Consider the following 12,022-nt stretch of genomic DNA (forward strand, 5'->3'; position numbering starts at 1 on the left):
AACAACTCCTAATCGTCCAACTCTGTAATTCAAGCCATGACAGTGAGGTAAAACGTTTTAATTTGAGTACTATACATAAAGAAAAATATATGTATATGTGAATTGTGACACCAATTAATTGACGATATGTTTTAGTCATGTCAGTATTTTATTTGGGTCCTATACTTTCTAGGAGTGTTTTTCACCATATCTAAAATTTTGAGACCTTGAGAATTTATATAGCCTTGAATATAGGTAGAGGTGGGTCGAAAAAGTATTGGAGAGAAGTGATTAGGCAGGACATGACGTAGTTGCAACTTATTGAGGACATGACCTTAAATAGGGGGTCGTGGAGGACACGAATTAGGTAGAAGGTTAATAGGTAGTGAAGCGTTATTTCGTGTATCCTTCCATACTAGTTAACATAGTATTATCTTTGTTGCTCCTTGTCCTTGATAGTTTGTTTCATTTACTATTACTCTTTTTTTTTTTTTTTTTCATAATGCTTATCTATAGTATTTTAGATGACTTTTTTAGGTTCATCAATCCTTGTTTGACCTTTTTGTCGTGCTTTCTCTTAGCCACTTTTTTGTCATGTTTTCTCTTGCGCGGAAGGTCTTTCGGAAACAACATCTCTAGAGATTACACTGAGTACGTTGTTAGTTGAGAATTTATATAGTCGACTATAACTTATTAGAGTTGATGCCCGGTGTAAAATCATGCAGTATCTAAGATCCACTGTCCTGACTAATTCGAAGTCGTGGCCTGATAGACCGTCTTGAGTAAAACCTCTATACCATCTCCTCTCTTACTGTGTTCCAGAAGAACTTGAACATTTAACCACACATTGATTCCATTGAAATCACATAACAAGGCAATGACAAAAAAAGATTAGAATTTCATTCAATCTTGTGTATCTTAAAACACAACCAAGCTAAGATTATGAGATAAATGTTATATTCAAAACTGCAGTCACTTCAAGATCTAATGGGACTAATCTTCTCTCACTATATTCACTGATGAAGGAAAAGGATCAAAGAAGAAGAAAAACAAAAGAATAATTAAGTATTGGAATTGATCAGCTCCTTGGTTGCTGCTGGAACCATCTGCTGAGGCTGCAATCACAAAGTTGAAACATCAACTTACACTAGTGAATAATGAAATTTACAGCGTTGCTTCATGAAAATGTAGCTTTCAAGAACAATTTTGTAGCAGTCAAAACGGACGAAGAAGATAGTTATGTTGTAGGTTAAAGGCTTAAAGATGTCAATTCCATTACTTACCGGAGCTAATTCTTCCTCATGCTTTGGAATAAAAGCAGTATCAACTTTCCCGTTCTTAAAGTCCTGAACGGACAAAAAGCAAATTTAGGTTCGTCAAAGTCTCCTAAGTCGGTACACACATTAAGAAGATGGCAGTCCACCTACCTCGATATCAAGGATGAGTTTATGGTACTCTATTGTGGTAGGAACTCCTGTCAAAAGCAAATGTAAATTTAGACAGAACAGATATACATATATCGGAGAGGTAAATGAGACTTCGATAACAAAAATATCTACCCACAGCATGCAATATAGCAGGCAAGATTAATATCCTATATGAATGCCAAAGTCCTTTCCTGTGGCAGCTACCAATTGACTTTCGAGAAAATGGATGACAAAAGAAGATTGGCCACAAAGAAAAAGGACAAAATGAAAGACAGGCGATGAGGATCTCAATAAATAAGGTTTGACAGAAGACAGACACAAACTGGCAAACCCAATTTGAGTGCTGCGTGGATTTTAAAACTCCCGTGACAAGTTAAAGGACCAACCCTACTCTCCGGTGCAAATAAGCACTCATCAATTAAGGAAACCGATAGAAGGCTGGTCTTACCCGCAATAATGGTGTCATTAAGTGCTCTTTTCATGCGCTCAATAGCCTTCTCGCGTGTTGGAGCCCATACGATGAGCTGCAACAGTTTTTAAAATTATTTTTTTCATTGGGAACAAGAAGCTATGTTAATAGAAGGAAAATATGTCAATGGATGAAGGGACAAGTAAAGAGAAACCACCTTTCCTAGCAGGGAATCGTAGCTAGGTGGAACGACATAGTCAGGATAAACGTGGCTATCCATACGCGTAAATGGACCTCCAGCTGGCAAATATGAAGTGATTCTCCCTATTCATGAAGAAAACAAGCTTCAGTTTCCACATATATCACGTTAACAAAACAGCAAAAGTAATGTCTATTCTGATTTAGAATCTGGCTTCCATCAAGTAAAACAAAACGAACATATCCAACAAAGTGCAATTTAGTCATACAAATTGTGAATGTTATTTTTCTTCTCACAAATTTCACTTAGTAAAGACATTACTTATGTCTATATTGCTAGGGCATCTGCACTGTTATCTCTGGCAGCATTCACATGGAGGGATAAATATTATCTTATAAAACATCTAAGGATTTTTTAAATGTCATGTACGTCTAACGTCATTCTGGAAACATAGAGTGATTCGCTTTACTTGGAAATAAAAAAATTGACAGAATTTGCCTTAGAGGGTCATTAATCATGATATAAACGAAAAAATTATTGTACAGACAGAAAATTCAATAATACCTGGGCCAGGTCGGAAATTTTTGAAAGCATCTTCTGCGTTTATACGACATTCAATTGAATGTCCTCTAAGCACAATATCCTCCTGCAAACAAGAAAACAAAGATAAACAAAAGAAACAAATCAATCTTAGTTCTGTTTTTGGCAATCTTAAAGATATCATCACTCCTCAAAGAAAAAATTCATCATTTTGTCTCTTTTTCTCTAACATTATATAATTCAAAGCAATAAACAGGAACCTTTTTTATACATTACAAAGTTACTTTTGTACACCCAAATTACTAAGAACTCAACCCTCAAAAGTTGGACTCACTTATCCTTGCAAATCACTTTAAGCAATACAGATTATTGAGCTCTCATTTTGACAATGTGCAAAAGTCGAAACACAATCTTTCATTGAAATGGATAGTAACTGATTTCCTTGTTCATCCTTTTCCAGAAACATAAGTCCAATTTAAAAGAAAAATTGACTGTTCTCTGTCACCTGTTTGTATCGGAGCTTTTCTCCCATAGCAACACGGATTTGTTCCTCTATCAAATCAACAGAGGATATCATTTCTGTCACTGGATGCTCCACCTAGATATTCAGCAAATTGACATATTACATTATTTGCTAAATAACATTATAAGAAAAAGACAGATTACATTGTTATCATTGAACTTTCAACTATCTGCAAAGCCTAATAGCCTGTTTGGCAGAACTAAAATCAGCTAATTTTTTGAAAAGTGTTCTTCAGAAAAGTACTTTTGGTGAGAAACAGTTCGTGTTTTTCTAATCAATTTGAAAAACACTTAGTGTTTGGCCAAGCTTTTAAAAAGTTCTTCTAATTGAATTTTCTCAAAAGTGCTTTTCAAAAAAGCACTTTTGGGGAGAAGCTACATTTTGCAGCTTCTGCTCCTACTCAAAAGCACTTTCTCTTCTCCTAAAAGCTTGGCCCAAACACAAAAAAGGCACTTTTGGCCTTGGAGAAGCTTGGCCAAACAAGCTGTAATTCTTGAACTGAGCTTCTTTCACCTGAATACGAGTGTTCATTTCCATGAAGTAAAAGGAACCTCTCTCATCCAATAAGAACTCTACGGTACCAACACCAATGTAACCTATGGAAGCTGCTGCTGCAACAGCTGCATCACCCATGGCTTTCCTCAGTTCTGGTGTCAATGCAGGCGAGGGTGCTTCCTCCAGCAACTTCTGGTTTCTTCTCTGCACATATAAGCCATTTCAAAGGTGCAGTTTGTTAGTGCATGCGTCGCAAAGTAAGCCCATGAAAACATGACCTGCCCAACCGGTCAAGTTTGGGTAGGGTCACCGACCTGCCCATTTATTAGTTCAGCCCATTTTAACCCAATTCATTTCAGCCCATTTAGTATTTGGGCTGATATGTAGCCCAAATTGACCCATGAGAAACCTCGTCAAAATATTTTCAAAAAGACATTTTTTTTGTTTGATATGTTATATATAGCCATAATAAAGAAAAAAATAGTTTTATTAGGTACTTAAGGAATTGTAAAAGAATAAACAAATAAATTAAAACTTAGTAGGAATTGGTCGGGTTGGGTTATGACCCGCTTTTAGCCCAACCAATTTGAGCCTAAGTAACTTTTGATTTATTAACTCAGTCTGTTTGACCCACCCAAATTGAGCCCAACCCGCCCATTTGATACCCCTAGTGTATGCCACTTGACCTAACTAGAATACTTACTAATAGAGCTTAAGAATGGAATGAATTCCTTAAACATAATTAATCAAACAATAAAGACAGGAATTTCTGACCATTCAACCAACCATGTTTAACAACAAAATGAAGCATAGTGAATAACTAACAAATTTTTAAATACGGAAGAGCTTTTTGGTCATGCAAATCACAAAGATGCAGAAGATCAGTAATAGATATTTGTCTAACATTCTACCTACCTGAATACTGCAATCACGCTCTCCAAAATGTACAACATTACCATACTTGTCTGCCAATACCTGCATATAGCATAAAGCTGTGAATCAGCATATTAAATCAGAAATTTAAAGAATATTAACTGCAAAATACAATGTCCATTTTAAAACCAACAAGGATTACCACCTATTAGCAGATAAACTATTTACAATACATTCAATCAAAGGATTATATAACTAATAGATCAGCCTTAAGTATTAGTCAGATTAATTAATAGTTCTATCGAGCAAAAAAAAAAAAAAAGATTAATTAGTAGTTAACAAGTGTCAAATGTCATTATATGTTTAGCACCTACTACTAAATCAGCTAAGAGAAGACACTGGTACTGTCCTGATTCTGCATCTCATTGCATGGAAATCCACCACCGCTGGTTAACAACTTTTAAATGGTATGTTTAACATATATAGTGTGTGTATTCTAGAAGTTGTTTGTGATTGTTACACCAACAGCAAAGCTTTATTTCTTTTCTAAGATTTTTTGTCAAATATATGTGGGAACTTCAAGTCCCAATTTAAAGAAGTAAATGTGTCACTACAAAAGAAGCACAGATCCATAGCTTAGATACTTTATGTGTGCACAAAGCCTGAGACAACAGCACATGAACAGTTGTAAGATGTAATGTCCAACATTTATGAATTGTCCGTTACTTGATACATGTATTCCAGTTCTTCCCAGAACAGGGTGGTTTTCTTATTATTAAAAAATGTATTCCAGTTCTTTCCAAAAACTCATGTGAAAATTCGATCTCTAAGGCGTCAAATTCTTTTCTCCTCAGTTAGAATTTTTTTTGGTTAAATGAAGTAAGGCACAACAATACCTGAAATTCAATGTGCCTAGGATTTTGGACGTACTTCTCCAGATAAACGCCATCATTTCCAAATGCAGCTCCTGCTTCACTCTTAGCTTGCTGAAAGTGAAAAAGACCAAGCTTAGAAATAAATAACAACTCTGGCTTAAAGCCATTATACTTCATGATAGGTTTTGTGGGTCTGCTAGATTACGTATTATTCATAGAGAAGGATGACTAGAAACTATCATGGAAGAAAATGTTGTGCAAAGCGTATCTAAAAGAGTTTCCATTCATGTGCAGGGGCATAATACGGGAGTTCAGACTACACAAGTGATATGAGATATTATCAAATGCTTATGGTATAATAATATTATCTGAACATAGCAAGTGCAGGGAAAAACTAAAAGAGGATATGCAACAGCCACATCAGTTTCCTCGATAACAAAGTACAGGAAGTACAACTTTCATCTATATAAAAATTCCAAAAAATTCACTGGATGAATCTCCAGAGATTAAAGAAGTCAAAAGCAAGAGACTAATCTTCACCTACTATGTTTTCGAGACTTAAAGATTGACATATGATGCAAAGAAAAATACCTGCAATAATTTTACAAACTCATCAGGTTCTTTAGCAAGACGCATTCCACGCCCACCACCACCAGCTGTTGCCTTCAAAACAATAAAAGCTTCACAAGTTCAGTTACAACTCTTCAGACGCTCAACAACTAATATCACTTTATTTCGAGCCAATAGCTTCCTGACTTATTCATCAAACATCCATTTTTGTTTCCCTTTCATATATACTGATATAGTCCCTAGAGTAAAGGGATACATAAGATACCTCACAGCACAGAGCATTTGATGGTACAAGCTACTTCAGTTTTGAGAAAAGTTACCTTAATCATCACTGGGTAACCAATCTCCTCGGCGAGCCTTACACCTTCTTCAGTGCTCTACAATGGGGAGCATCTAGTTATTGATAAGTAGCCATGAAAAAGTAACACTTATACAACAAATATAAAAGTGTGTACGTGCATGTGGATGTCCCAATGACAGGAAATGACTCAAAAAGATTATCGCATGACACATGGTGATACCTGTAATAGTCCGTCACTTCCTGGCACAGTTGGAACACCAGCATTCTTCATTGTATCTCTAGCAGTGGATTTGTCACCCATGACTCTTATACTGTCTGGCTGCAATTTTAAGACAAATCTTTTAAAATGAAGTTTCTACATTTCCTCATGTTTTGAGTAAGCATATGTGTTTTTTTATATTTGTTGAGTCGGAACCAGCTTTGCGCACCTCGACCAATCCACCCGGTCAGCCCACAATCACAGATTACCAAGGTGATCCTACCCACCAAGGCAGCAAATGGGCTCACACCAAGTGTCGCTGCTAGTATTTAACCATGTTTATTATGGCTCTCTAGGTTAAGTAGAATGTATGATATTGTCCTTTAAAACTTTTTTTTTTTGGGTGGATGGGGTTGGAAGTGGATTTTACAAAGCTAATATTTTACTTAAAAGCCAGAGAAAGCTATCGCTAAAAGACAAAGGATGTAAGATAACCAAAGTAAAAGATAGAGGAACCCATTCGGAGGCGAATGATACAAGTCACTAATCGCAATACAAAAACTAATGTTCATTCTTATCATTGCCCGGGAGTGACAGATTAAAACATCCAGATTATACTGAAACAAATATCTTCTGATCGAAGAACTACCAGAAAATATCTTTCTGTTCCCAATTTATTCTTACCTACTGAATACAACGCGGATACCAAGGCAAAATACCGATGCCTACAGGTTTAATAAGATAATGACATCTGTCTAAGAATTAAGAACTTACATTCGGCCCAATAAAGTTGATTCCATGCTCTCTGCACATCTCAACAAAAACTGCATTCTCAGCAAGGAAACCATATCCAGGATGCAACATTGTACATCCGCGACTAATAGCAGCAGACAAGACATTTGGGATCACTAAATACCTGTACACAGTAAATTGAGATGTAAATGTCATAATTCTTGGATATGAAAACTATGAAATGAAGATCAAATAGAGAAAAGGAAATGCAAAGAATTTTAACTTAGTTATGTCTAATCAGAACAGAAACTTTGTGACAACTTACGATTGATTGCTTGGTGCTTCTCCAATGCAAACAGATTCATCAGCCAGTTTCACATGTAAGGCATCTTTGTCTATAGTCGAATAAACCGCAACACAAGGAATACCCATCTCATGGGCAGTTCGAATCACACGAACAGCAATCTCTCCTCGATTTGCCACCAGAATCTTCTCGGCGCGACATGCCACAGCAAGAGCACCACCACGTTTGCTAGATTTAGTAGTTACTTTGTATGCTTGAGCTGTCTGCCGCGGAAAGTTTATCCTATTTCCTGCCATAAAGCTACATTGCGAGCTCCTAATACCACTTGCTCTCCCCAAAAATAAACCCTATTGAGAAAATGCAGTCAAAACTTAAGGTTATCTAATAGCATCAAGATCTGCACTTGGGGACTAGAAAAGAGCAAAGAAGCAGCATATATTTCAACTCATATAGACAAAACCTACTCGCATCAACAAAATGCGCCGTAACATCCCTCTCTGACTCTCACCTCAAGAGTTTGTGCAAGAACAAGTACATATAAAGAGACAGAGACAAATGTGCTAACATAGAAGACTCCAAACAAGGTGAAAAGCAAATACTCCCTACCTCTCCTTTAAAATGAAGATGTTTCAAGTAGTTTTATGAAAAGAAAAAAAAAAGAAGAAGAAGAAACGCCTTTAACGCATAAACTAATTTTTGTTAGTTAGTATTAAGGGGTCGTTCGGTAGCAAACCAAATATGGTGTTCGGTTCTCATTTTACAATCCCACATAAATAAAAAACATGTACTACTATAAGGTATGAGTCAATTTATGTTTTATTTATGCATGGTAGAAGATGGAAAACTAGTGCATGAATATGAATAACTAATCCCTGCATTACTAGTCCTGCATAACTCTAACAAGTAACCAAAGGACCCCGAAGTACCAAAGGTATTTTCAGTATATATTGGTATTCAACCTATCATGTCAGTTCTCATAAGAGCATATCATTAATGGAAAAGCAGGTTCTTAAGATTAAAGAAATTCCAAACATATGAAAAACTGTCAGTCTTTCTAGAGTGGACCAAAAGGGTTTGTGTCATATAAAATGGAAATGGACCAAAGGGAGTAAAACACACATTACATATAGAAATGGTCTTACGGGAGTAGAGCAAAGAGTAGATTTGCCACAAACGCTAGTCATGGCTGCGGAGTCCATTTCCTAATCAATGTAATCCAATTCCTGCGCTCCTTCCAACAACTGAGGAAAAAACAGATCTTTTTAACATCGATGGAAGACCCGCAAAGAACAACACAAAGCAAAACAAGAAAATGAAGAAAACAAGCAATTAGAACTTAATTTAAAGTGGGCATGCAAAAAAAAAAATCTTTTTAATATTGAATCAAGACCCACAAAGAATAAAACAGTACAAAACAAGAAATGAAGAAAACAAGCAATCAGAACTATAATTAGCTTAGTATAGACCCATTACTTTGACAGATATGGGGATAAAAGACTAGGTGGGCATGGAAAAACAAATCTTTTGAACGTTGATTAAAGACCCACAAAGATTAACACAAAGCAAAGCAAAGAAACTGAAGAAAACAAGCAATTAGAACTGTAATTGGCTTAATATGTTCCAATTACTTGGGGATAAAAGACTAGGAGGGCATGGGAAAAAAACAAATCTTTCAAGCCTTGATTCAATGCCCACAAAGATTAAAACAATACAAGACAAGAAAAATGAAGCAAACAAGCAATTAGAACTGTAATTAGCTTAATATGTACCAATTACTTGGGGATAAAAGACTAGGTGGGCATGGGAAAAAAACAAATCTTTCAAGCCTTGATTCAATGCCCACAAAGATTAAAACAATACAAGACAAGAAAAATGAAGCAAACAAGCAATTAGAACTGTAATTAGCTTAATATGTACCAATTACTTGGGGATAAAAGACTAGGTGGGCATGGGAAAAAAACAAATCTTTCAAGCCTTGATTCAATGCCCACAAAGATTAAAACAATACAAGACAAGAAAAATGAAGCAAACAAGCAATTAGAACTGTAATTAGCTTAATATGTACCTATTACTTGGGGATAAAAGACTAGGTGGGCATGGGAAAAATAGAGATCTTTTGAACATTGATTCAAGATCCACAAAGAATAACATAATGCAAAACAATTTGACATAGAGAAAGCATGCTAAAAAACAAATCTTTGGAACATTGATGCAAGACCCACAAGTAATAACACAATGCAAAAACAAGAAAGTAAAGAAAACAAGCAATTACAAGTAGAGATGGGGATAAAAAATGAGGTGTACGTGCACAAAAAAAAAAAATATATATATATATATATATATATCTTTTTTTTTTTTTTTGATTAGCGCCGGGTGTCCGAGTCTCTTTGAGACCCGACTAATCCCGGGGGTGCACAAGCCCTCGGCAAGGAGTTTCCCGCAAGTGCACCACGGGTAATTCAGGGTTTCCCCAGTCCGATGGCCCTCAGAAATTATTTGCACCCAGCGAGTTTCGAACTTGAGACCTTGAAAGGGAGCACCCCAAGGCTCAAGTCAATTGCCACCAGGCCAACCCCTGAGGGTAAAATATATATATATATATATATATATATATATATATATATATATATATATATATATATCTTTAGAACATTGATTCAACACACACACAGAATAACACAATTGCAGACAAGAAAAATGAAGAAAACAAGCAAATTAGAACTGTAATTAGCATTGTCTATACCTATAAGAAAACAAGCAATTAGAAAGAACTGTAATTAGCTTAGTTAAAAAAACAAATCTTTTTCACATTCAGTAAAGACCCACAAAGGAATAAAACAATACAAAACGAGAAAAACCAAGCATTTAGAACTGTAATTAGCTTAGACAAGGCAAGCATGCAAGAAAAAGAAGATCTTTAGAACATAGATTCAAGACCCACAAGAACAAAACAATGCAAAACAAGGAAAATGAAGAAAACAAGCAAAATTAGAACTATAATTAGCTTAATCAGTACCTATTACTTGGGAATGAAAGACTAGATGGGTATGGAAAAAAAAAAACAAATCTTTTGAACAATGATTCAATACCCACAAAGAATAAAACTATACAACACAATGCAAAACAAGAAAAATGAAGAAAAGAAGTGTAATTAGCTTAGTCAAAAACAAATCTTTTAAACATTGATTCAATACCCACCACAAACAAGAAAATGAAGAAAAGAAGTGTAATTAGGTTACCTATAAGTTAGAAAAGAGAAATGGGAAATGAAAGAGAGGAGGTAGATTTGAAGGAAACTTTGGTGTCGATGAAAACAAGAAAGCAGAGACAGACTTATTGAATGGTCCGCCAATGCTGAAATAAGTGAGCTTAACTGTGTAACAGGATTTAGCTGCACCTGGGCTATTGTATGCTATTTAATACTCCCTCTGTTTCAATTTATATGAAGTCATTTAACTGGACACGATATTTAAGAAAGAGAAGACTTTTGAGACTTGTGGTTCAAAATAAGCCTTGAAAATTTGTGTGGCTGTAAATCATTCATAAAGTGAATTTGTTTCCAAATTAGGAAAGAGGTCATTCATTTCAGTACGGACTAAAAAGAAAATAGGTTTAAAGAAATTGAAATAGAGGGAGTATAATTTTTTGGAAAAGGTCTAAAAATGCACTTTGATTATGAGAAATAGTATAAATTTGTTATTCGTTTGAATTTGGTCATAAATACTCCCTCCGTCTCAAGTTATTTATGGTTTTTTTTAATTTTACACATCCCTTAAAAAATATTAATTAAGAAGGATATTTAACTTGTTTTTATTTATGCTTAAGTTATAATCTATCTCCATTAATTATTTAGTCTATTTATGTGTTTTTCCATTAATGTAAAATTCTATTAATGGTAAAAGAGAAAAGGGTCAAATTTACCCCTCTAATATGTGAAAAGGGTCACATTTATCTTATTACGTGAAAAGGATCACATTTACTCGTAGTTAATGTATTGGTATAAATATACTCTTGACGTTATACAAGTGGTTCATACATACCCCTTTTCCTTTAAGTTGTCCAAGGTGGACGTTTACTCCCCGACGTTATACAAGTGGTTCGCATATACCCCTCTTTCATTAAGTTGTCCAAGGCGAACGTTTACTCCCATGTGGCATTGAAATTTTGATGACGTGGACGTCACGTGACATGTCAGCTCACAACCCCAACCTATTTACACCTTCCACTCAACTTCTTAATTCTTCCACCATTAACACCTACACCCCTTCCTTTACTGTCACCACAAATAATTTGAGACAATTATTTTTAATAATCACGATAAATAATTTGAGACAGCGAGAATACATATCTATCATTAGTAATAATTTGTTTCTCAATTATGAAAAAATATATTAATGATTTGTCCTCCATTTGAACTCATCCCTAATATGTCCTTACCGTTAATGGAATGACTCAGATTTGCCCCTCAAAATTAAAGAATTGACGTTTTTTCACATTGACTCTTATTTTAAGGCCAAAAATTTATTTGACTCTATTCTCTGAAACAAAGAGAGGACAAAAAAAACAAGAAAATCAAATAAATCAGAGATAAAAATT

At 35.1% G+C, this 12,022-nt stretch overlaps 1 protein-coding gene across 3 annotated transcripts; it reads right to left on the reverse strand.

The window, feature by feature from the left end:
- Positions 1-857: 857 nt before the first annotated feature.
- LOC132625221 (biotin carboxylase 1, chloroplastic) lies at positions 858-10,823 on the reverse strand. 3 transcript variants are annotated; one of them, XM_060340063.1, is made up of 17 exons: positions 10,666-10,823; positions 8,569-8,667; positions 7,448-7,773; positions 7,165-7,306; positions 6,412-6,510; positions 6,211-6,267; positions 5,912-5,983; positions 5,342-5,431; positions 4,488-4,547; positions 3,591-3,776; positions 3,060-3,152; positions 2,579-2,660; positions 2,033-2,139; positions 1,855-1,930; positions 1,407-1,453; positions 1,263-1,325; positions 858-1,094 (listed from the first exon to the last, which is right to left on the reverse strand). In XM_060340063.1, the coding sequence occupies exons 2-17, from the start codon at positions 8,623-8,625 to the stop codon at positions 1,041-1,043; spliced, it is 1,611 nt and encodes a 536-aa protein (XP_060196046.1). In that variant the 5' UTR covers positions 8,626-8,667; positions 10,666-10,823; the 3' UTR covers positions 858-1,040. The 3 variants fall into 3 exon arrangements, with proteins under 3 accessions (XP_060196046.1, XP_060196065.1, XP_060196055.1); XM_060340082.1 differs by having other exon boundaries at positions 8,569-8,657; positions 10,666-10,810; XM_060340072.1 differs by lacking the exon at positions 10,666-10,823 and adding an exon at positions 10,625-10,646.
- Between the last annotated feature and the right edge of the window lie 1,199 nt (positions 10,824-12,022).

This window comes from Lycium barbarum, chromosome 2 (genome assembly GCF_019175385.1).
Source record: "Lycium barbarum isolate Lr01 chromosome 2, ASM1917538v2, whole genome shotgun sequence".
Lineage (NCBI taxonomy): Eukaryota > Viridiplantae > Streptophyta > Magnoliopsida > Solanales > Solanaceae > Lycium > Lycium barbarum.